Source organism: Panicum hallii, chromosome 3 (assembly GCF_002211085.1).
Source record: "Panicum hallii strain FIL2 chromosome 3, PHallii_v3.1, whole genome shotgun sequence".
NCBI lineage: Eukaryota > Viridiplantae > Streptophyta > Magnoliopsida > Poales > Poaceae > Panicum > Panicum hallii.
This window is the reverse complement of record NC_038044.1, coordinates 7,303,116-7,326,359: the sequence shown is the minus strand read 5'-3', so window position 1 is coordinate 7,326,359 and position 23,244 is coordinate 7,303,116. Positions and strand designations below refer to the sequence as shown.

Below are 23,244 nucleotides of genomic sequence, written 5' to 3'. Positions count from 1 at the left end.
TCTCTCAGGTTATGCGTTGCATGCAACAATAAAATACAACAGTAAAAGAGTGATCACATAGTACTGAATTTTAAATTATAGTTGTACTAAAATTATGCTGCGGTCGCCTTGTGAAACGACCACCTTATTGCCACTCCACGTCAAAAAAAGATCTTACATAGAATTAATTCTGCATTTGTATATGCCCTGAGCTAGAGCTTGCAAGAGACCATCTCTCAACCAGGCTTCGTGAGCTAACAAGCACAAGCAGCTTTCACGAGGGCAAGAACCCCTAGTCAAAATAATTCTGAAGGCAGGTTCCACACTTCCACTATATCACATATCCTCCAATCAAACAGGCATGTAACCTTCACATAATAGGATTTTTCACGTTATTATAAGCGTAAAAAAATTGTCGATATTACAGTTAATTAATAAATTAAAATATAATGGTCACACTCTGATGTTAGAACTCAGAAACGTGCAGATTACAATGACATGATATTAAGAAAGTGTACATAGTTGCAGTTCATGGCTCCGATCCACAAATGAACATTCTGCACCTGACGTGTACATGATTAACAGCAACTACTAGCTTTTCAGTTTGGCTCCAGAGCTACCAGGTTGAAGTTCATGAACAGCTTCAATCTCGAACTCTGCAGCCAGGTCCATCTGCTGGCAGTGAGTTTCCACCATACATCAGTCTGACAAATCTTTACCAGATTTTAGTGATTGAACGGCGACAAGTTGAAACCCAGGAACTTCAAGTACAAAGAATCCGGAATTTAGAGGATCTTTGAGTTTTACGATCTTTCAGAATTTAGGCATCAGGACAAAGAATACAAATCTGTACAGGACTACATTTCTGAATTTGTCAGAATGATGTAGCACTTAGCATAAGTAACTGATGCTGATAGCATGTCAGGAAATAGTTTGCTGGTGCACAGCGGAAATCTACCAGTGGCCACCACGACCATCCACGGTAGCAGGTAACTTGTTTGCTGCATATGGCTTTGGCTGTCCAGCTTGGTTCACGTCCATCCTTTCTGCATCACCTGTCTCGCTCTTGCAGGTCTGATTTCTTCTAGGGTATGAGCTTCCAGAAGGGATATTGTTTGGGGCAATTGCTGGGTGCCTAGCGACCCTTCGTTGGTCATACTGTTCAGTAGCAGATGCTGTACCGGGGTTGTACTGCAGCACTGAACCAACTGCTTTACCAGGTCTCGTGGCAGCACCTGTAAGATGTAAGAGATAAGTAGAGATAGTACTTAGTTACCAGTTAAACAGATGCAGGTAAAGTAGATAGGAACATGGGATATTAAACCAGAAACATGCAACATAACTGATATTTATTATATGGATGCATGTTTTTCAGTAAATCAAACAGAAGTATTTGTGTAACTAGATTGAGGTACAGTAACAACATATTTGTTTTATACAGTTAACCACCGTGTCCTCTTTGGAGTTGCAGGTGTTTACCATGAGGAACATGGAGTGGAAATTTATTTGCAGCAACTGAAGCAGAATGTTGCTGTGTCTTTTGTGTATTTTCTCTGATTAAACACTTGGAAAGATCCTCCGTGATGTTGGCTGTGCTTTGTTGTCGGTTATCCGAATAGACAACAGAAGGCCTATTATAATACACGAGATAGTCAGGAACAAGATATTCCGTCATGGCTAAAACTGTGGTCAGTTAATTTGAGACAGAATCACAGGAAGAAAGATTGATATCTTACCGTGGCAATGAGTTATGTTGCCTCTCAGGTGGGGTTCCTGTAGAACCCTTGGCATAATGTTCCTCAAGAAACGCGAACTGCTTTTTAAAATGATCTACTGCACTGAAAACATACAGAGCAACTCATTTCAGTTCTACGAAAAATTTAGTCTCAATTTATTTAGTGACTGGCCAGTTATGCTAATCAAAATTAATTCTTGTTCAACTAAACAAGGAAACACTACTCAATACCAATCTAACAAAACCATTTAAATCATGCTTCATATATCACTAATCAATATTAATAGAGCAGAAAAAATGACAAGACATGTTATCATGCAAAAAAAAAATTGTATTATTTGATTCACAAACCTAGGCACGTAATCAAGCAAGAACTATAAACAAACAAACATATAGAGTAGCCAGGTTACTAACAATAGAATCACAAACTTATCTCAAGAACTAAATTAGGAACATTTCAGTCAAAAGATTGTAAAGAATGAAAGTAGCCTTTGCATAGGTACACACCTTGGGTACATGAAACCACTTGACTCAGTTCCCTCAAGAAATTCTCTCAACATCTTTGGATGATACTCAAGAATCTCTCTATATATGAGTTCCCTTATGTCATCCTTTGTAACTCTCCGCCTCTCAAACTCAAATTCAAGCTTTGTGACAGCCTGTGCAGAAGGTTCTCTATCCACATTGGCTATATTCTTGAAATAAGGATCAGCAAGAGCCTGCAATGTGTATGAGACATTAGTTGGCACTTCAGGTTACTAGCATCAAAAGTTGATAACACTCTATAATACAGTACTAAAAATTGTGTTCAGTAAAATCACCTCTTCAGCACTTGGCCTGTCTTTTGGCTCAAAAGCTAGCATTCGCTCCAGCAAATTTAGTGCAAGTGGATCTGCATTTGGGAACTTCTGTGTGAACGGTACAGGCTTTTTCCGCCTCATACTGCTCAAGTAGCGCCTAGCCTTCTCATTTCGAATCTAAAACGTGATTACATGTAGCTAGAAGCATTAGACAATATTTGTTAAAATGTAATGAACATTTTGATGCCAAACTGTACCTACCCTAGATATTGCTTCTGGAGAAGGTGTTCCCAGGAGATCTGTAATTATATCGAGTTGATGTACCACATTTTTCCCAGGGAAAAGAGGTTTTCCAGTTAATAGTTCTGCAAATATACAGCCAATACTCCATATATCTATCGCTGGTGTATACTGCAAAAAACAAAGTTTCAACAATGCTCCATATACTGCACAAACTATATCTATCACTAACAATGAATTTTTTGTTTCTCTTTTCTAGGAAATATTTGTATTGCAAAGTGGTTGCACAAGGTGTTTATGTTCCAAGTTAAACTGTGGTGAATTAATATGTTGAACTTAAACATCCTAGGCATGAGGAGATTCTATTTTTTTTATTCCTGTGACTGTTTAATCATGACGTTCATCAAACTCAACTATTGTTTCAGCCAAGTAGAGTTTTATCTTGCAGTCATGTAATGAAATAAATAGGTACCATGAGCACAGCTGGGTAGTCCTTGCAGTAATCACATTGAACAGTCTATGATCCAAAGCAAGTGTAGCAGACTCAATAACTATAAATCGTGCAAGAACTTGCCTTTAGTTGTCAGACTAGCACTCATTGACACAAAACTAATTACGTCCCTAAATATAAAGCTACTATAATTGAACTACTAAGGAAATGACATGAATGTTTGTTTCCTGATCCAGAACTGCAGCATTATTGGAAAGTAATTACTAATCACATTAAATTAGATTATACGAATAAAAAAGAGCAAAATAGATAATGAATACTTTTGCTGGTATCATGGTTGACATCAAATCAAACGCATGTTTAGAAGACCAACCTTGGAGAAAAAAGATCCACACAGCTCAGGTGCTCGGTACCACCTAGTTGCAACATAATCCTAAAAAAAGAGTAAAAAAATTAACTGATGCTAGAAAACTAGAATAGCCACAAGAATTGAACAGCATATTGGAGAAAAGATGGTATACCGTCCAAAAGATGGCAGTTGGAGTATCATTGAAAGCTACTCTGGCCAGGCCGAAGTCGCATATTTTGAGCTTGCAATCAGCATTTGCCAGAATATTTTTTGGTTTCAGATCTCGATGAAATACATTTGCTGCAATAAGCTATTGAAAGATGCATCAGTCATATCAGGCATGTTAGTGACTTACATAAGAATCACAAAAAAAGAAATACAAAGCACCTAATCAAGACCAAAAACATTAATGTTTATCAAAGGCAAAACTATTGAAAGTTGCATCAGTCATATCATGCATGTTTATAATTTCCCCTATAACTTACTGTTTAACCCTTACTTCCATATTTGTATTTTCAGCCTTCTTCTATACCAAAAACATTGCTATGTGTTTGCTCAAATAGAATTGACCATTTCATTAAATACAAAATAATTTGATATATAATTGTCACTAGATATATCATAGATGACAACCAGCCTTCCTATCAGTAAAGAAAAATATTCATATCTTTTAGCATATAAGGCGAGTTGCAAAAAATATTATTGATCACAAACATGTCCTTCATGATCATCGTAAAATGCAGAGCTATCTCTTACACATACAGCAGATTCACAGAAACAGTGTCGCTAATATTTATACTTTTAAGAATAAAAGACAAGTTGCAAAAAATATTCTTGATCACAAACATATTTTTCATGGCCATCGCCATCGTAAAATGCAGAACTATCTCTCACACATACAGCAGAATCACAAAAACAGTGTGGCTATGAAGAGCAAAGAATCTTATCTAGGCAGTAAGCAGTCGACCTTTATACTTTACTACTTTAGTATGCCAAGACAAGCAAAACAATGTTAATTTCTGAATTGACAGGTAGGCAGGGTGAGATAATGAAGCAGCAAATGCTTAGTTTCATACAACCTACACCATAGCTTGATTTGCACCAAATCAGATGCAAAGTCCCATTTCATCATTTACTTAAGATTCAGAAAATCCACAGCAAGAACTGTGCATGGGATACTTCACTACCACAAAGAAAGATCTGCCATTAAGAAAGTCGACAGATTGCTAAATGAATGGTTTTGATGTGTATCAAACTAATCCACAATCTCACGTTTCTCATGAGCAAATAGTTTTTACGTTTCAATTTTTCACACAGTTTATACTAGTGTAACAGCTACTAGCACACAGTTTGGATTGTTGTCTAGTGACATCTGCACCACTCCAGTGGTTATACATTGCCCATAGTAAATATGGAACTCCAAACAGCAAGCTACTGGCTATTAGACTATTAAAAAAACAAATGCATGTGAATCAATTACCTGTATGTATGTATTTCAATCCTCGAAGCAACTGATACAAGAAAAACTGATAGTGCTCTGGGGTCAAGTCATCATTAGCCTTTATAACTTGGTGCAAATCAGACTCCATGAGTTCAAAAACTACATATATATCCCTGAATTCTCTCCTTGACGGAGGAAGTAGAATATGTTTTATTTCCACAATATCTGGATGTCGCAGTAGTCTAAGCAACTTGATCTCACGGAGTATCCTTGTCGCATCAGACACATGCTCGAAGATGTCATTTATCTTCTTTATAGCAACCTTTTCGCCAGTATGGGTGTCCAGGGCAGAGCAAACCACACCGTAGCTCCCTTTCCCTATGACCTCTTCTATCTTGTACCTGCTGCCCTCACCATATTCCGTGAAAAAATCCATTTCTGAAGGTGCCTGCATCGCCAAAATAGTAAATGACTCAGGCTGTGGACAATGTGATGCTTAGAAGCTTTTTAATATGACAGCGATGACAACTGGTGATGCTAAAAAAGAGAGGCTAAGAATCAACATTTCGTGGGTGCCAAAGAGCATTTTGCTTTCAAGGAATTAATTTAATTATCCCCAGATCAGAAAAGGAAAAATGGCTACTCTTTTTTGATAATTCACCAGGGGTTTCCACTCATACCGGCAGAGCCAGGAATGGAGCGCGCCAATACATGGTCAGGGCACAGACCTAGAGGCTAGAGATGCAAAGCTAGGGGCGAGAGGAGAGCACACCAGGGTACAACCAAGACATAACAAAGGAGTAAGGGAGATACAACTCGCGAATAAATCAAAGACAAAGCCATGGCTTCGACGTCGAGCAGCACCGCCCTTGTGCTATCTAGGGCTCGCGCGCCTGACGAGCCTGTGACGGCGCGCACCGAGAGGGCCGGCAGATCTGGTGCAGTGGGGGCTGCGCCCACCGACGACATGCCCGCGGCGGCGCTCAGCCGAGGCCGCGCGCACCGGCGTTGGACCCCCAGCAGCTTGTCGCCGGCCCGTGGACCCAAGCAGCCTGCGGCCGTGAGGGCCGACGCCGCAGGCCTCTACGGTGGAGCCGCAACAGATCCTGCCACCATGCGCACAGATCCAGCCACCGCGCACCTAGATTGGACAGGGGAGAGAGATAGAAGGGATCTTGGAGGAGGAGGGTGGGGGCTACGAGGAGAGGGAGAGGTGAGTAGCGGACTCGCAGGGGTGAGCAACTTAGCACCACCTGCCGGCCGCCGCCGCTGTGGCCACTGTGGCCGCCGTGGCCGACGGGCAGCCGCCGCGCGCGGTCTGTGGGGAGGAGCGAAGTTCCGCGACTGGGCAGGTCGCCCTCGAGTCGGCTCGTCGCGAGGGAGACCAAAACGGCTACATCAGGCGCTAAACATCATGGAGAATTATATGCAAAACTGGTGCAATCACTAAAACATCCGAAAATCACAGCAAGGACACAGCTTGAAACAAAAATCAAACAAAAGCACCAAGATTTCGAGCCGCCAAAACCACGGAATCAAATCAGACAGAAGACCCCGACCTTCTTCTTCAGGTCGTGCTGCATCCTCTCAGCAATCTGCAAGAACCACCCAAGCGGTAGATCTTTGGCCAAGGGGGGCAGGAAAGGTCGGATCTTGTAAGCCAGATACAGCAAGAAGGGGGGCGACAAAGGCCGGGGAGGAAAGGAGCTCACTGCTCAGTGCCCCTAGGCGCACAAAAGGGGGGCGAGGTGGCGACAGCGCAGACCTCCCTGTCCCGGAGCTCGGAGCTGAAAGGAGCCGAGCCGACAAGGGACGGATCACCCAACCAACGAACACAGCTGTGATTAAGCAGAGCTCGAGGCCGCCCACATGGGAAGGGGAGGGAGAGAGAGGGAGAGAGGGAGAGGGGAAGCAGGATGGTGGTAGCTGAGGAGTCAAGTGAGAGAGACCTCCGACACCAGTGGCCCCTGGCTTCCCAATTATATCGGGGCTTCAGCTGCCACGGGCTGTTTTCCTACGGGCTTCGCTGCTTCTTTTCTCCCTTCGCATTTTCGCCAGGGATTCGCTTGGCTGGTGTGATCCTGAGGAGTCTGAGGTTGAGGCAGCAAGGCCCCCGCCGCCCCCGATGGCGAAAGGATCGGGGGCACATGGAGCCACCTGCAACTGTCGCCGTCGAGCGCAGTTGGAGCGCAGGCCGCGCCGATTTTTACGAGTTTTTAGGAGGCGAGTAAACTAATTCTGGACGGCGCGTTGGGCCTTCGTTGTGGACGGTGATCTTCCCTCGTAAAGCTGGGCGCTTTTTTTTGTGCAGGCTGTGAGTGAGCGAGCGCTTTGGATAAGTCAGGCTTTGTCGATTGGTGAACCTCGTTGTGTTGGAAGGATTTGGAGCTATTCTGGTTTGTGTTTATTACCGAACTCAAGTAGTAGTTAACTAGTGTTTGTCATCACCCAAATGTGTGACCATTGGTCTTATATTTCTGCCGAGAAAAAACAGGTCCTCTAGCGAGGTATTGAGTTGAAGAATTAGATGACTTGAGGTAAACCATGGACAGTGTCAGATGGAAACTTTCTGCTACATCATGATGAGTAAGGAGGTTGAAGAGTGAAACTTTGTCATTTTTAGCAAAGGAGAATAACTGAGGGAAAGATAACTTGAGGAAGCCATGATCCCAGATATCCTCCAAAAGAGAACAGCCAAGCAAACCGTTGGGATTGAATGGTACATCTGTTTTTGATGGAAAGATACAGATACCTAACAACACCACCCAAGTTAGCAAAAACAACTCAAGCATGACCACAAGAGGCATCTACCTCAATTATCTTCCTATTTCCTCCACTCCATGCTGGCCATGGGAATCTGGTGAAAGATTTATGGGCACAGAAGAATTGGGTACGGTTATAGTATGAGAAGTAGAAGGGTTGTTGCATTCAAGCTTATCCGGATGATAAGTTATGCCATCCTTCAATCCCACAACTGATGATGATCATGCAAGCAATGGCCTCTTCATGTGTGACCAGATGAATTTGTCCGATCACATCAATGCAAAGTGGTCCGTGCGGACTACTAACAGCTACTTCCACGCTACCAATTGGCACAAATTGACGCGCAGAGGTTACACATATGTTATGGCAAGGCAACCAACTTTTTTTAAAAAAATTACACAGTACAATTCAGAGCAAGCCAACAAACTTAGCGAAATGGAGGTAGTAGCTTTGTACGAGACACACATGTGAGGAGGTGTAAGTATGGTCATATTCATACCTCAAGTGAGTGTGCCTTCAATGTACCTTTCAAAAATCAAAACCAGAATTTTTTTTCTCGAATACGCGAGAGAGCTGCGCATCATTGCATTAAGCAGACAAAGCCAGAATTCAGCTGCAACTCTATTTTTGTTACGGCGACGCAGAGACAGATAATTTCTCAGACGAGTCAGAGACAGTTTTCTGAAGATGGCTATGGGCATACTCCCAGCCTCTTCATGTGTAATCAGGGGAATCTGTTGGATTGCATCAGGCATGATTGCAGATGGCGACCATGTGTACTGCTAACAACTACTTCCACTGTTTCACGCTACCACCGATTGACAAACCTGACATGAAAATGGCGAACTATAGGACTGATGACACATTACGGTCTGACATGGGAAACAGATTTAAGCCATTAAGGCCACACGCTTTCTTTGGTTGTTTCATTTGCTGTAGTAAGATCTCAAAAGGCAAACTGTACTGTGCAAATGTCCTTTCCTCAAGCACCTAACTGCTTGAAACTGAGGTGAACAGAACAAATTTCTTCAGCATCAACAAACATGGAGTACATGTGGAGCCATCCAGACAACGTTAAATGGGGGGACTACATGATCCTGGTTTCATTAGTAAATGCAGTAAAGAAAAAGATGGACCTTTGGCCACATGCCCATGCCACATTGACGGTATTTATCAGTTCAGGTTATCTTTGAGATGGTGACTAGGCAATTCTCGTTCCCTTCATCCCTTGATTCCCCCCTTTCCAGAAATTCAGAAGAATCTTAGGCTAAAGCGTTCATCGTATGCTCTAAGCCTTAGCTTTTACATCTCCGATGCTCACACTCTTGCAGGCATGGACTTGTTATTCACATCAGATAAGGTCGATCCGGCCACCCTCGACAAGGCCCTTGATGGACTTGTACCGAAGAACATATAAGTCGTCTGCCACCAAGTCCACAACCTCCTCTCCACTGCATGGAAATAAGCATCACAGGTAAGCAAAGTGTGTAAAGGCGCAAAGCAAGAATTGAAGTGTGCCTGGGCACTTACATGTCATCTAGCTGGAAGGCTCCAACATCACTCTTAGTCTTGCAGAAGACAAAGGTGTCAAGCTGAGGCTCTGGCACTGTACAAGGCAATTGAGAACCGAATCAGATGGTCCCTAATGGTCTATCACATAGACATGCCTAAAAGCACATCTGTTCGACATCTTAAGCAATAAGAAATCAAAAGCCTTTGCTTTTTCAGAAATAGGAAAGATGCTTTCTTTACTCTTGAACCTTGCCTGAAAGTGAAGCAAAAGGCTTCTTCTAGAATAAGTGAAGCTAAGTTCCTGCTGAAGCTCTGTGTTGGTTGTTTGTGACTGCAGATAGGTTATTTCTCCTTTTGTGAAGTTGTTAATTATTAACCCAATGCTTTTTCAAAAATAATCCGTAACCAAATGCACAGAAGTTCATTAGAGGATTTTCATCATGCAACAAGCCAACAGCTTTATAGCTAATAATCTTTGGATGCAATGGGGACACATGAGAACCTAGTTATTACGCTAGAAATATGCACTATGACATTGGTGCCCGGTTGAGTCGGCTATCGCATGCTCTATGGACACCTTAGACTAATGCAAATTACCATTTTGTGGCAGCACCACAAACTTTTAGTTCATTTCATTCCATTAGACTACTAAAATCAAAGATTATGATGCATCCAAGTTTGGTAAATCCAATAGAAATGTGTTTCTATGCAGTGATCTACATAATCAAGCATCACTTATGCATCAACAGAAGAGGATAATAAGCACACTGCTTGAAAAGCAAATTTTAACCTGATTTGGGGCAATACAGTCTAAAATTCTAATAGTAAACAAAATTGTCATGTTTCATGGCAACCTGGTGGGAGCCTATTCATAATTTGATCACGAAAGTCTAAAGATGTGGTATGGAACCAGTACCATCACATGAGGAGTGCATGAGGCATCCTTATACCAGATCTGCTTATCAATTCGATAACTAATTTTTGTTATGTAGGAACTGATCTTTTGAGTACAACTAATGATCAGATTCCCTGAAGATACATTGTACCAACTTTGTACTGAAATGAAATGGTGAGACTTTCTACCTACTATTCACATCCAGCAGCCTATGCAAATAGGTAATGACTGAAAGCAGCAAACAACAAAAGCAGTACAGCACCAAAACAGGAACTACAAAATTTGGTAGATCAAGTGAAGGGTATATATACCCATGTCATCCTCAGTGCTCGATAAGGACTGCCTGGTAACCGAGTCATAGCCGTACGGAAGCTTCGACAGCACCGACTGCTCGAGATGCTTCTCCATGATCTCAGCGCAACTTGCGACAGATCAAACACAGTAAGGTCGTGCCCATCAGAACCATCTAGTCTCACAAGGTAGCACAGAAAATTGGGGCAGATGCCACAGTCGCATACTCAGAAGATACCTCTTGGCAAACCGGCGCTCCTGCGGCGAGAGCCGGCTGCGGAGGTCGTCAGACCTGGAGATGTGCATCGTGTACTTCTCGATCTGTACCCAGCAACGCAATCAGATTGGCAACAATTCGGTAATTAAAATTGGCCCCGTTTCAGCGAACAGAGATCAGGTTTTGACGCGACCGACCTTCTGCAGGCGGAGGCGGAGGTAGGAGCGCAGGAGGAAGAGCGTGCGGTCGAGATCCATCTGGTAGAGCGAGACTACTAGGTCGTCGACGCCGGTGTCGGCGAAGTCGTCCAGCGTCTCCTCCTGGCGGCATCACGAGAGCGAATCCGCATCAGAGCCTGAGGAAGCAGCAGAGCGAGAGGAGGGGCGGCAAGGAAAGCAGCTGAAGACGCACGAGGAGCTGGATCTGCTCGCGGACGCGGGACACGAGTGGCGTGTCGAAGCGGAGGATCTCCGGCGCGGCCTTCTCGTTGCGCCAGGCCCGCCTCAGCAGCTCCACGTCCGTGGTCGCCGCCTCGGCCGCGGACGCCGCCGCGGACTCGTCGTCGTCCCAGGAAGACATCTTCCCCTCCTGCCCCTCTCGCTACCAGCTCGTGAGGGGAGAGAGCCGACTACTCGGCGGCGGCGGGGCGCGCCGCTGGAGAACTGCGCGGTTTCTGGCGGGAATTTGGGGCGCGTGGGCGGGGAAACCGCGTGAAACTGGCGAGACCTGGCTGCTTTGGGGAATCTATATGAACACAGCAGGCCAAGATGGGCTAGATTGGTATTGCTATTGGGCTTTAATGGGCCTGCTAATCTCTTTTTTCTGCAATAAAAGCGTGCTGCTATATATAGGCCGGTACACCCCGCCGCACAGCAGTTGAGCCCGATCAAACTCTCATGTGCTGGCCCCACCCCAGGCATGCTCAAGATCAGCTAAAAAGAAAAAGCTGGGCCTGTTTGGTATCCTGCCTAAGGTGCCACAGTTTGCCTAACTTTTCTGCCTAAAGTTAGCTCTTCAATTTGGACGACTAAGGTTAGGCAAGTTGTGGCGCCTTAGGCAGGATACCAAACAGGCCCTAAGTTCAACCCGCTCGCGCTGTCCACCCCCAGTAACTGTCACAATCTAGCCCCTGTGGCTCGCAGCTTGTTTCATGATCTCCGTCGTCTGATGCATGCCATGACTGGCTGTCGAATTAGTACGCGCTTGGTCGGATGCGTTTGGTTGCAATCCTATGTGGTTGGATCCAATTTGTATGGAAATATTTCCATCATATGCAGGTTGGATTGGTCCCTTCAAAACGAAGGAACTATTCAGACCTACTTGAACAGCGTCTTACTTCGTCTCATAAGGCAGGCGGAGCACGGGCGAGCGGCACGCTTGCGCAGGCGTGGGCAGGAGGAGGAGCAGCTCCGGCGCACGACCTGGGCAGCGGCGGTGGCCGAGCGCGGCGGGAGCCCGCGGCGGGCGTAGGCCGGCGTAGGGGTAGCAACGGGCGGAGGCGGGAGCAGGGGCAGCGGCGGGCGGAGGCGGGAGCGAGAGCAGGAGCAGCAGCAACGGAGAGTGGAGGCGCGGTCGTGGGCGAAGGCTGGGTGCGGGAGGAGATGATGCAGGCACGGGGGCGAGCGGGCCGAGATGGGGAAAGGAGACAAGGTATAGAGGAAAAAAATTAAAAATAACATAGGATGATACGTGGGGTTCATATTTTATTGCTGCTAATAGCGTGAAATAGATATCTATTCCATCTCTATAAATTTCTCCAATCAAATAAAAAATTAGATTAAATCCATCCCTCTGACCAAACACACTACGTGGGTTGAATCTAAATTAAACCCAACTAAAAACTAGGGATGAATTCAACGCATCTCCAAACCTCCAAACCAAACACACGCTCAGCTCGCAAAGCGCCCGATTCCTCTCGAATGGCCATCCAAAGCCATCGTTTTCGTCACGGCTGGCTACCGCCGGAGGCGCTTTGCAATTCAACAAAACAGCCCACAGAGAGGGGGGAGGTCAGGAAAAGTTATCAGACATCTGATTTGCAACGTGTGGCCGAGATGGATTGATCACCATAGCCGTGGTAGGAACTCGGAAGGAGTAAACGGCCGACCAGGGGGCCAGACGACGACGAGGGCCCGTGCCCAGCCACAGGCCAGCCGAGCCCGGCAAAAATATCACCCGCCGGGTGTGGTCCACGGCGGCCGCAGCCACGCGGGCCACCCAGTGGGCCCCGCGCTGCCGCGTGTGCTCTGACGACGACTTTTTCCCGTCGCGGCCTCCAGTTCGCGAATCTTCCTCGCGCACCACAGGGAGAGAGAACGAGCCGCGCCGCCCAGCCAAAATCCACCGCGATTCCCCACGCCACGGCCGGGCAAAATCCTGACGCCCCCGTCGTTCCACGCCGCCCCGGCGTCGCCGCCTCCACCCGTTCGCCCCGGTAAACGCCCGCTTTTATCCTCCCTACACCCCGCAGCGCGCCCGCTGCCCCGTCGCACCCCTCCTATCTCCTGTCGCCCCGCTGCTCGCGAGCAGAGCAGGGATGGTGGGGGACTTGTCCCTCCTCGCCGTCACCGCCGCCTCCCCCGTCGTCCTCCCGCCGTCCAAGGTACGCGGCCCTGCTCCCGAGCTCTCCCCCCCCCCTCCCGCGCGTAATTGGGCAATTGGCCTCAGGTCAGGCTGAATTGCGCCGGCCCGTGGCCTGATCGGTTCGCCGCGGCGTGCGGTGTCTCACGTGCGGATGTGCGCTGCAGGACCTCCATGGCGTGCTGCCGTTCCAGGGGAAGAGGCCGCAGGACGCCGCCGCGCAGCTCTGCGCGCCGCTGCAGCATCCGCAGCACCACCTCGAGGGGCTGCCCGTGCAGATGATGGTGCCTGGCGGTCATCAGGGCCAGGCCCTGCCTGCCGCCTACCAGGCCTTCGCCATGCCCGACGCGGCCACGCTCATCGACGTGCAAGGTTCGTTTGTGGGTTCCGGTTCGCATGGCTCATTTTGCCTCTAGCGGCTGCTGCTATTTGTCTCCGGTGTCCTGTCAATGTGTTCTTGCTCTCTACTACTGTGCACAGTTTAATGTTCTGTTACAGGCAGACACATACAGATATGTGAGCCTGGGTCTTTGAATAAAACACTGCACTTCTCTACGCAAAGCAACTGAAAACTTGAAACAAAAAAGGTCATTGCTTGCTCATTCATACAAATAGAACAATAACATGCATGAGCCTTAGCTAGATATTGACTTACTAATCGATGAATCTTCTTCACCTTGCACAGAGAAGGGTTCTAGTACAGTTGTTATTCATGCTATGCCATGCTTGACCTTGACAACTGAGTTTCAGAAAAATGCTATGGAGGCAATTTCCGCTTGATTCTTTGTTACACTAGTACCGAGTAGCGTGTTTAAAATGATCTTGCAGCCTCTTATGATGCTCATCATCTCACGTCTCATGTGAATGTCTTTGTAACAGATTCTCACCCAGATTCAGTTCGACTAAGCCTTGGGATTGCAGAGCAATGTGCAAGGCAAGAGAAAATCCTCAAGTTTCTGATGTCAGGGGCTGACGTGAAAGAACTTGATGAATCCTTGCTAGCTGAATTCACCGGACAACAGATTCTAGCAATCAACTTGGGAAGTCAACCATATATACCGGATGATAAGTTAACTATCTGTGAGTTTGGGTTGGATTTGGATGAGCCCCAACAGTATCTTCCAGAGAAACAACTTCTCATCCCTGATCCTCTTATGGACTTTGTTCAGTCCCATGGCTCTGCTCTTACCATCGATCAAAATGGCCGGATCCTATTCGCTGGCCATGGAGATGAGATGAGAGATTTATTATCACTTCTTCTAGAGTTCAACATGTCTAAACGTGAAACAAGTGGCTGCAAGACTGCATTTCTAGTTCCATACTTTGGGAGGTAATATTGCGAAGCATCATTACTGAATGTTTATCTCTGAACTGCTATTAAGAATTTATCTAATGTTGTGAGCGTTCATAATGTTGTGAGTGTTCTTGGTGACTTTGCTTCTGATTGGTGTCAAGAATTTCCCCCCTTTTTTCTGGCAATAATTTTTTTTCCTTTTCTGTCAAAGATATTTTGTGAGAACTATTAACTTGCTACAGCTTGCTCATTAATTATGTCAGGAATCAGGATAGCAAGATGCGGTATTCTAAATTTTCCTTTGTCATCTGCACATGGGTTAATATGATGCATAATATATCCATTATGCTCTAATAAGCTCATGGATAATTAGTATAGAACTAAATATTCCTGCATCAATTAACACGCCAGAAGCATGGACAGTAACAATACATAACTAGGCAGTAAGAAGCGCATGAAATATGTTAGTCTCTTTGTTGGACCAAGGATAAAGGCCCCCACCCCTCCCACTATAACACTTGGGTTTTATGGTCGGGTTGGCTAGGTGGGGCGTTCTAACTTGGTACCAGAGCCGAGGTCCTGGGTTCGATCCCTCCCGGCCACGCATTTCCGCTGCGCGATTTCCCCTGCGTCTCTCGTGTGCTGAGACCTGCTGCGGGCTACGCCGGACTCGCACGCCGTAGGGGAATGTTGGACCAAGGATAAAGGCCCCCACCCCTCCCACTATAACACCTGGGTTTTATGGTCGGGTTGGCTAGGTGGGGCGTTCTAACTCTCTTAAAATTACCCTTCAACCTGTATGATGCAATTCCTGGACCTGTCAATGATCTGTTTGTAAGTTACAAACTAATATTCATTGTTTTGGTTGTTATATTTAAATTTTATGGTTCATTTCTGTACTATTACTGTACCCTCCTTTACTATTACTACTACGTTTTCAGTTGTGCCATTTACATGACATGCATATTTTTGCATATGCAGGAAAAGGCGTTCTCGGGCTAACAGCCAAGTATCCAATCCAAATTTAGCAAGCACGGCGGCCGATGTTTCAAAAAGGTACTGCATTCTTTTTGCCCCCTCTTTCCAGATCTTTTTTTTTTTCCTCTCTTCAGTTATATGCGACTAGATATTGCTGCTTCTAAATATTGGTAGTTCTGACATATTTCATGCTGTTTTCTTGTTTCACTTGTTTTATTTTAAAAGTCTAAATTCTCTGTACATGTTTTTATATGCTGCTTGGCAGCACAGTATAGATCCTAGAGAGTAACTTCTGATTCTAATGATGTGACCTTATCATTTGCAGCATATAGTAGATACAAAGAGTATCAGGCATATATGCTGCATGTTACAAGAGGATATTAAAATTAAGCAACTTCCTATGAAAATTGGCACTCACCAAAGCAGGGTCCTGTTGTTATTTGAACATTTTTTAAGAGGTTATAGAATTAACCAAGTGTTCTAAAGTTTATTCATCTTTATCTACTACCATTTTACTAGCTAGTATTTTTTTGTTTCATGCATTAACTAGTATGGTCGGTATGCCAGTACCATGTGAGATACATTGTTTTAGGGCTAACCAATTGCATGGAAGACCAACCATTTAACCTTAAATCTGTAATGTGCAAAATGAATTCTTAAATTTACATACAGGAACTTTTGAACATTTAGCTTTATGCTCTGGTACAATTATTTCTGTCTGCACCTTTTTAGACAATAGCAAGATATTAATATGCCTTTTTTGAAAAAAAAATGCAGCGCTGAGGTGAAGTCAAAATCTTCATCAAAGAAGAAACAGAGGGGGAAAAACATCAAAGAACGTGAACTGTATCAGAGAAACTATATACATGCTAGCGAAGCATTTCTATCCATCTTACTGGACAAGGACAAAAGCAGCTCAACAATTCTCTCACTGAAAAAAGCTGGTCCTGAGATCACCGAACTTTTGACACAGTGTTCTATTGGCATTGCTGGAACTGGCTTGGCTATTCTTCTGTCAGTTATGTGCAAGATGGCTACCGGCATGAGGACTCCTTTTGCTTCTGCTCGACTGTTAAGCACCAGTGTTGGATTTGGGCTCTTTTGGCTCTCCTGGGCAGTCAATGGTTTACGTGACACCATTGCCAGCATTTTCAGAAGCCCAAGTAACATGAATATCGAGGAGGATGAGGTCGCAGTGAGAATACAAAAAAGCATGAACGAGATTCTCTTCAGAGCCATAACTCTCTTGGCTATAACTGCATTGAAGTTTGCATGAGCAGTTACCTTTGTTAGTTTTCCCCCACCCAACCATGATACACAATCACCTTTTTGGCTCAGAGTACTGCTTCTGTAGGACTAAATTCATCCTCCTTTTCAGTTCAGGAGTAGTGCTTCTGTAGGGTTAAGTTCCAACTGTCCAAGTCATGATTCTAGTTTCTCATTGATCCTGTAGAAAGTAAGCCAAGTTGTAAATTGTACAGAATTTTGCGGGGAGCTTGGTGTATATGAAAGATGAATTTTTCTTATCTCTGTGAGCAATGAATAATTAATGCCAGAACATATTCATATTCTATCAAGCAGTTGTGTCCTAACTGCTGCATTTCTTTTTTCTATTAGCAGTTGTTTTGATGCCTGGTAGGATCTAACGTTGTTTTGAAATTCAACAATGAATTCCATTGTGCAGCATAATTCATAGGCAAAAAACAACTGCACTATTCCATTTCCTTCGATAGTATGGACTCTCAGAAACGAACACTGATAATTCATAGGCAAAAAACAACTGCACTATTCCATTTCCTTCGATAGTATGGACTCTCAGAAACGAACACTGAGGAAGCATTTGAAATGTAAACGACATGTTTGATCCCTTACAATGAGAGTTGAGATGATGAAACTTAAAGAATACAAGTTTTTTCTTATCAATTCTATGACAATGAAGTAATTTTAAGAAGTTGCACACTTGATCTATCATATGATAGCATATAGGGGAGAAGATTTGAAGGAGCCGCACTGCTGGCAATATTTATAGCAGACAACTTGGCGTCAGCAGCTGCTTTGGCAAAGCAGTTGAAAGTCTCTGCATTTCGAACAACTGTCGCAACATACGCGACGGGACCCTCTGTTTGAAATTCATCACCAGATTTTCCATTGTTTTCCCCTTGTCTTCTGTCTCGCCTTAACAGCATTGAGAGTACTCGAACGAGGTGCGGCACGCAGACTGGATCGTACATAATATCTGCCCCAAGACTGGGAAAAGAGAACGTTAGATGAAAGGAAGGCAGCACGAACAGCAGTGAAGCGTTCTGTTACCCACTTTACAAGATAATTTTTATCAGACTAAACAGGCTACTGCAGTTCACAATGTATGCCTCCCTCTCGCAGGAGTTCACAATGTATGTCCTCCCTTCGGAAGGAGTGAATACCAGTAACTCCGCAACACAAGATTTGTATGAGTTCAACAGGTACAAAACCAGTGAAGGGACAACAAACACTGTTTAGGGGTAAACAAGTTTATGGAATCTTCACCTAATAATAGGAAAAATAAAGAGATAGAAACTGAGCTAAGAATAAACAACAACCAAAACATACCCAACTAAAATATGTTTCTCCCTAATGCTGGAAAGGAAGGAATGCCCTTTTAAGTTATTTAGTTCATTCCTTTCTATTGATGTTAAATACTATTAAACATATTATAAACTTGTCTAGTATTGATCACAAATTTAGTTATCACTATAACAGTTGTTCATTGAAATTAGATGATAACATTTTGCAGGTGTCCTAGGGGAAGGCAAAGGCGATATAAACATCTTAATGCAATAAAAACAACCTAACTACAGCACCAAGTCCCCACACAAAAGCCCCTGATAAATTCTGATTGGCACTACTAATGAATTGTACAGTGCGAATCACTAATTATTTTCAGGTGTAAAACTGATCAGAAATATTGTTAGAATTTCATATCATAACGAAATAGTTTAATGGAAGCATCACTTTTGATCACAACTTTTACAAGATGCCTCTTCAGATATATGATCTCAACAGCTATTTTTTTACCATATTACCATTACTAAGTACCTTAACAAGACTATTGTGTATCAGGGGCTATATGAAAAACTGCAGATCTAATTTCAGATGAATATCCTGGTTCCCAGTTCCCATGATTATGATTGTGTGTATAAACTGGTACAATGAAATATTACAAAAATATGTTTCTATACTCACACTATGTCTGGCTGGTAGCCCCATAAATCACTTTCAGACACATGTTCCCAAGAAAGATATTTGCACTCTACCTGCATGCCACAATGCATTGTCATTAAGCTAATAATGCATTTATTAAATGCTTAACGAGAGCCATCTAATTGAACTGGTGCACGTAAACTTATGTAAGAAAAGATCTGCACACATTACTCTGAATTATGCAAGGAAACTAACTAACCTTATTCTTACTTTCTTTTAACACTTCAGAATGTTCCTGTTCAATGCATAAGTTATTCAATTCCATATTTTCCTTCATGTTTGTGAGTGTAGATGTATCACCATCAGTAAGAATAACCTGCATATTACACAATTCTACATGAAATATTTAATTTAAAACTAATCTTTGATTTCTAAAAACTTATGAACATAGTTGAACTGAACAATTCATGCTTAATCTCATTTTAGCTCCACGCAGACACTCAAAATTGAACAATTAAAATTACATATGCATCCCCACTTTACCAATTTAGGAAATAATGCATGATTCACTTTCTGACCCATAGATGATATGATATTTATTATTTTTAATAGAGAGTAGCATTATTACATACCTTAGAGGCACCGACATAGTTAAGACAAATACCCACCAAACCGACACCAGAACCTAGCTGCTTATCATGCAAATATTAGAGCAATATTGCCATTTAAGAAATCATGAGAATACTCCTCAAATGCAAAGAAAAATAGCAACAGAACTACCTATCTGATTGTGTGTAGAAAAACATTTAGGTAACTTTGCACATGGTTCGTACTACTACAAAAGTATGAAAGGAATAAAAGATTAGTTTCACGAGGATGCATCTTGCTTAACACATGTTTATAAATAAAGGATTATATGGTGGTGCAAACAGCATATAATGGAACCTATAAAAACACTAATACTCCTATTAGGGCCTGTTCGGCAGAGCTCCCACACCAGCTCCTATTAAGTTGCTAATCATAGCATGGTTTACCATAAATAAGGATTGAATAAACTTGCATTATTCTTTGATAGAACGTAATTATTTGAAAGGGTATCTATGCAAGACCTGAACATATTTATGTAAATTTCCTTGCATGAGTTTATACGATTAATGTATCTCACTTCAATAGTAAATTAATCACTTTACCTCAAAGCAACACTTTGTGGAGAAAATTTCAGGGTATGAAAGAATAAACTCTGACAAGAATAGACTTGATGGCCAAAGAGAGCACCTGAAAAGCCACGGTACCAATCAATAACAATGAAAGTAGCCTGATAGAATATCTGGAGACAGAAATCTGAAGTGTCTAATGACATCATACCCTGTATCACCTTCAAGCATATTAGAAGAACATGATAGTCGAGCAACAACACTTATTAGCCTTGAGGAAACATTATCATCTACATATGTAAATAAGGTTATTATTATAGATCATTATAATTAATTTTATACATTTCTCAAAGAAAAGTAAAGAGTTGGAATTGGTAACTCACTTGTAGAAGAAAGAAAAGATATCTCTTTATAGATATGATCAGTCTTATTTAACAATGAATCTTTCTGCACACAACATGAACTATCTGAGTATAGTGTCAATGGTTATCAATTATTGGAACATAATACAAAATAAAATCTACATACTGCTTTGGACAACATACGCTGAGCAAATTCCTCATAGAGTCCATCAATCACAGTGCTCGATGATAATTCAACCTCAGATATAATCCTTTTAAAAATAGTTGTTGTATAAGTAAAGTTTTGGCGTCCGTCTACCTGTATCAATAATGGGAAACTTTTATAACAACACTATATTAGTTTTTTTCTCAAATAAATTATGTGTTGCTTCTCTTATACAAAACATATATCTTTGCTGTGTTGGTTGAGTAAATTTTACAAGACAAGAAGAAAATAATTACATTAGTGCCAGTGCAATTCTCCAAAAGAAAATTTTGGACATGTGGTGTGATAGAACCTCCCCCAGCTTTTCTGCAAACCAAATAAAACACTTGCATAAATATGTATCAACATATAATTTTTGAGAGGAAAAAAGAAACACAAAACTATTTCTCCTTTGAACTTGAAGCGTATTCATGGCTTGCATGGCATTTTTATGGCCAACAAATCAGTCCGCTGCAAGTCACTCAAACGTTGTTGTGGGATTTGAATCTGTACCAAATCTGTCAAGATGCGTAGTAGATTATAAAGTCAAACATGGCTAGCATTGGAAGCCGATTACGAACCAAACTAGCCATCTGCATGACCTGCAGGTCAACTAGATTCCCACTACCACTAGCATATCTTTAGCTGCAGATCCACCAAGTCTGCTCTGAACAGCGACGAAAAAGCAGTCTCAGAGCACCAATACTAGCACTGCAGACATCCTTGGCAGACTGAACCAAAAGGCTGTACCAGTCGGCTGTCACTATTTCCCGAACCACGAATCAATCGGGAGAGGGAGCCGCAGAGCGGGAGACCTCTGGGTGCCGTTGCGATTTTGACGGCAACGGTGGCGCGTACCTGGCGAGTGCGAGGACGCAGGCGGGAGGCTCCCCGGCGAGGAACGCGAGCTTCAGGTGCAGCAGCTGCTCGGCAGCGTCCTGCGCCGCCGCGCCAGCCATCGGCGACTGGATGGGCTTCTGGTGCCTAGTGGCCTACTCGAGATGTGCGCGCGCACGGAAGGAGAACGCGAAACGGCGAAAGCGGCGGCGGCGGCTTTGCGAAGGATGGGCCGACAGGGTAACAGAGGCGTCAAGTTCCGACAGGGCAACGGAAGGCGACACGAAGACGCTGTACGGACCGGGCCGTCCTCCTACTCATGCGGTGAGATTGGGCCGATTTGTAAGGAGTACTCCCAGGAGTGCAATTCTACTTTCATGTCCTTATTTATTTATTATATATAATTAGTTTTGGCATGCAGATCAAATCGGACAATTTAATTTGGCAGGCAGTTTAGATTTAATCTCTATAATTGTATTTTTATGAAATTTCTTAAACGTAGGATTACACTTTTTACGGGATGAAAAGAGTACACCTACATCATGATTTTGGCCTTTTTTTTTTCCGAAAATACGGTAGACCACCACTACTGACAGACCAACGTCTCGTCGTCGATAATCTGGTCCGTGTACGGAGACATCGCATAAGGTATTGAAAGTCATTCTGTTGCACAGGTTAAAAGAAATAAATCTGAATTTGTTTTCTTGTGATAAAATGTTCTTTTACTTCTTCCGGCTGGAGCATTTTGTTTTAGAACATAACAATGGTTCCTTCTTTCTGTAAGAATTTTCCTTTCCAACTTGGAAAAAAATTCTTCTAATTTTTCATCAGGAAAAAAAATCTCCCTAATAATAAAAATATATTTAATAAGAAAATAATTGTTCGGATATCACTCAGTGTGTTTGATAAGACGACTTCCGGCCATTAGCCTATGTGATCTATAACCTTCCCCAGATCTCACGCTCATGGTGAACCTGTTTTAATGTTCAATTTCAATATGCGAAGAGAGAATGATACTCAAAATTTAGATGCATATATTTCAATTGCAAGTAATACCTAAACGCGGAATGGAAATCGGGTACCAATACCGTAGCCTTTTGTCGGGAGATCGGCATTCAGGATTCAGCTGGTACACCGCCCCACAACAATACCTGAAATACGCTCACATTTCTGATTTCTTCCGAGAGGAAGGAATCAATCCAAACCCGGCACATTCTCCTACATAGCCGATGATTCTGCATTTCCAGCCACTCGATCGATCCGTCCTTCAATTTCTGTCACTCTGACACTAGTACAATATGGCTCTACACAAGCGGTAGCCTTTTTCCATCACAAGCGGCTAGGTTAGAGAACCGCTTGAGATGTGCCAGGCCATTCAAACCGCTTGTGATGTTTAAGTATAACAAGCGGTCCGAAATTAAAAAGCGCATGTGATATCCGCGTCAACATCACAGGCGGTTTATAAGACAACCCGCTTGTGACTTTATTACCATCACAGGCGGTTTTTAACCTGACCGGCTGTGATATAATTTTGAAATCACAAACGGTCAGCAATACAAAACGCTTGTAATGCGGGACATGTGTCACAAGCGGTTTTAGAATCTTAACCGCTTGTGATGTATTCATATCTCAAGCGGTCTGTAACAGGGAACGCTTGTGATGCTGGATACGTATCACAAGCGGTCAAGCTAAATAGGACCGCTTGTATGTGAATACCAAACCGAGTAAAATTGCATAGACAGAGGCTCTTCGTCCAGAATCACAGAATGAAATATACTCAAGTCCAATATAGATCAATACAGAATCACAGAATCGATATTCTTTCAAGTCCAATATAGATAAATACAGAATCACAGAAGGGAAATTTCTATAATCTACAAGTAACAAATTAATATGTAACACTATAATGAGCTCCAACAAATGAAGTTTCTAGCTGAGACCTCTCCTGGGCATTGCTGCACATATAGGCAAAACAAATCAGTTAACCGTGACCTTTAGCATC

The 23,244-nt window shown here is 43.3% G+C and overlaps 4 protein-coding genes across 8 annotated transcripts; 1 reads left to right on the top strand and 3 right to left on the bottom strand.

Annotated features, from left to right (window-relative positions):
• Positions 1-391: 391 nt before the first annotated feature.
• Positions 392-6,958, bottom strand: LOC112884820 (mitogen-activated protein kinase 14). Of its 4 annotated transcripts, none has more exons than XM_025950407.1 (11): positions 6,708-6,957; positions 6,555-6,616; positions 5,035-5,443; positions 3,727-3,854; positions 3,579-3,638; positions 2,776-2,925; positions 2,536-2,691; positions 2,222-2,433; positions 1,716-1,817; positions 1,459-1,610; positions 392-1,214 (listed from the first exon to the last, which is right to left on the bottom strand). In XM_025950407.1, the coding sequence occupies exons 2-11, from the start codon at positions 6,576-6,578 to the stop codon at positions 934-936; spliced, it is 1,674 nt and encodes a 557-aa protein (XP_025806192.1). In that variant the 5' UTR covers positions 6,579-6,616; positions 6,708-6,957; the 3' UTR covers positions 392-933. The 4 variants fall into 4 exon arrangements, with proteins under 4 accessions (XP_025806192.1, XP_025806194.1, XP_025806195.1 ...); XM_025950409.1 differs by having other exon boundaries at positions 6,555-6,590; XM_025950410.1 differs by lacking the exon at positions 6,555-6,616 and having other exon boundaries at positions 6,708-6,958.
• Positions 6,959-8,768: 1,810 nt separating this feature from the next.
• Positions 8,769-11,398, bottom strand: LOC112886712 (DNA replication complex GINS protein SLD5). Its single transcript, XM_025952688.1, has 6 exons — positions 11,085-11,398; positions 10,871-10,993; positions 10,695-10,777; positions 10,477-10,586; positions 9,289-9,364; positions 8,769-9,209 (listed from the first exon to the last, which is right to left on the bottom strand). Exons 1-6 carry the CDS (start codon positions 11,250-11,252, stop codon positions 9,110-9,112), a joined length of 660 nt encoding a protein of 219 aa, XP_025808473.1. The 5' UTR covers positions 11,253-11,398; the 3' UTR covers positions 8,769-9,109.
• Positions 11,399-13,077: 1,679 nt separating this feature from the next.
• Positions 13,078-17,096, top strand: LOC112884931. Its single transcript, XM_025950579.1, has 5 exons — positions 13,078-13,275; positions 13,421-13,625; positions 14,133-14,583; positions 15,529-15,603; positions 16,303-17,096. Exons 1-5 carry the CDS (start codon positions 13,210-13,212, stop codon positions 16,799-16,801), a joined length of 1,296 nt encoding a protein of 431 aa, XP_025806364.1. The 5' UTR covers positions 13,078-13,209; the 3' UTR covers positions 16,802-17,096.
• A 201-nt stretch (positions 17,097-17,297) lies between these two features.
• Positions 17,298-21,474, bottom strand: LOC112884932 (putative uncharacterized protein DDB_G0277003). 2 transcript variants are annotated; one of them, XM_025950580.1, is made up of 10 exons: positions 21,264-21,474; positions 20,663-20,732; positions 20,388-20,519; positions 20,243-20,306; positions 20,071-20,149; positions 19,896-19,980; positions 19,338-19,394; positions 18,965-19,081; positions 18,748-18,818; positions 17,298-17,772 (listed from the first exon to the last, which is right to left on the bottom strand). In XM_025950580.1, exons 1-10 carry the CDS (start codon positions 21,362-21,364, stop codon positions 17,451-17,453), a joined length of 1,098 nt encoding a protein of 365 aa, XP_025806365.1. In that variant the 5' UTR covers positions 21,365-21,474; the 3' UTR covers positions 17,298-17,450. The 2 variants fall into 2 exon arrangements, with proteins under 2 accessions (XP_025806365.1, XP_025806366.1); XM_025950581.1 differs by having other exon boundaries at positions 20,663-20,923; positions 21,264-21,402.
• Between the last annotated feature and the right edge of the window lie 1,770 nt (positions 21,475-23,244).

Bases quoted from the DNA above. Each gene is read 5' to 3' on its own strand.
- LOC112884820 (XM_025950406.1), bottom strand. From the start codon at position 6,578: ATGCAGCACGACCTGAAGAAGAAG. The intron at 3,639-3,726 runs GTATACCATCTT...CTCTTTTTTTAG, and splicing joins CAACTGCCATCTTTTGGACG to GATTATGTTGCAACTAGGTG. The intron at 2,926-3,578 runs GTTGGTCTTCTA...TGTTTTTTGCAG, and splicing joins GTGGATCTTTTTTCTCCAAG to TATACACCAGCGATAGATAT.
- LOC112886712 (XM_025952688.1), bottom strand. From the start codon at position 11,252: ATGTCTTCCTGGGACGACGACGAGTCCGCGGCGGCGTCCGCGGCCGAG. The intron at 10,994-11,084 runs GTGCGTCTTCAG...TGATGCCGCCAG, and splicing joins GCGAGCAGATCCAGCTCCTC to GAGGAGACGCTGGACGACTT. The intron at 9,210-9,288 runs GTAAGTGCCCAG...ATTTCCATGCAG, and splicing joins GCCTTCCAGCTAGATGACAT to TGGAGAGGAGGTTGTGGACT.
- LOC112884931 (XM_025950579.1), top strand. From the start codon at position 13,210: ATGGTGGGGGACTTGTCCCTCCTCGCCGTCACCGCCGCCTCCCCCGTC. The intron at 13,626-14,132 runs GTTCGTTTGTGG...TCTTTGTAACAG, and splicing joins CACGCTCATCGACGTGCAAG to ATTCTCACCCAGATTCAGTT. The intron at 15,604-16,302 runs GTACTGCATTCT...AAAAAAATGCAG, and splicing joins GCGGCCGATGTTTCAAAAAG to CGCTGAGGTGAAGTCAAAAT.
- LOC112884932 (XM_025950580.1), bottom strand. From the start codon at position 21,364: ATGGCTGGCGCGGCGGCGCAGGACGCTGCCGAGCAGCTGCTGCACCTG. The intron at 20,733-21,263 runs GTACGCGCCACC...TTTGGTTTGCAG, and splicing joins TGCGTCCTCGCACTCGCCAG to AAAAGCTGGGGGAGGTTCTA. The intron at 18,819-18,964 runs GTTAGTTAGTTT...TGTGGCATGCAG, and splicing joins TAAAAGAAAGTAAGAATAAG to GTAGAGTGCAAATATCTTTC.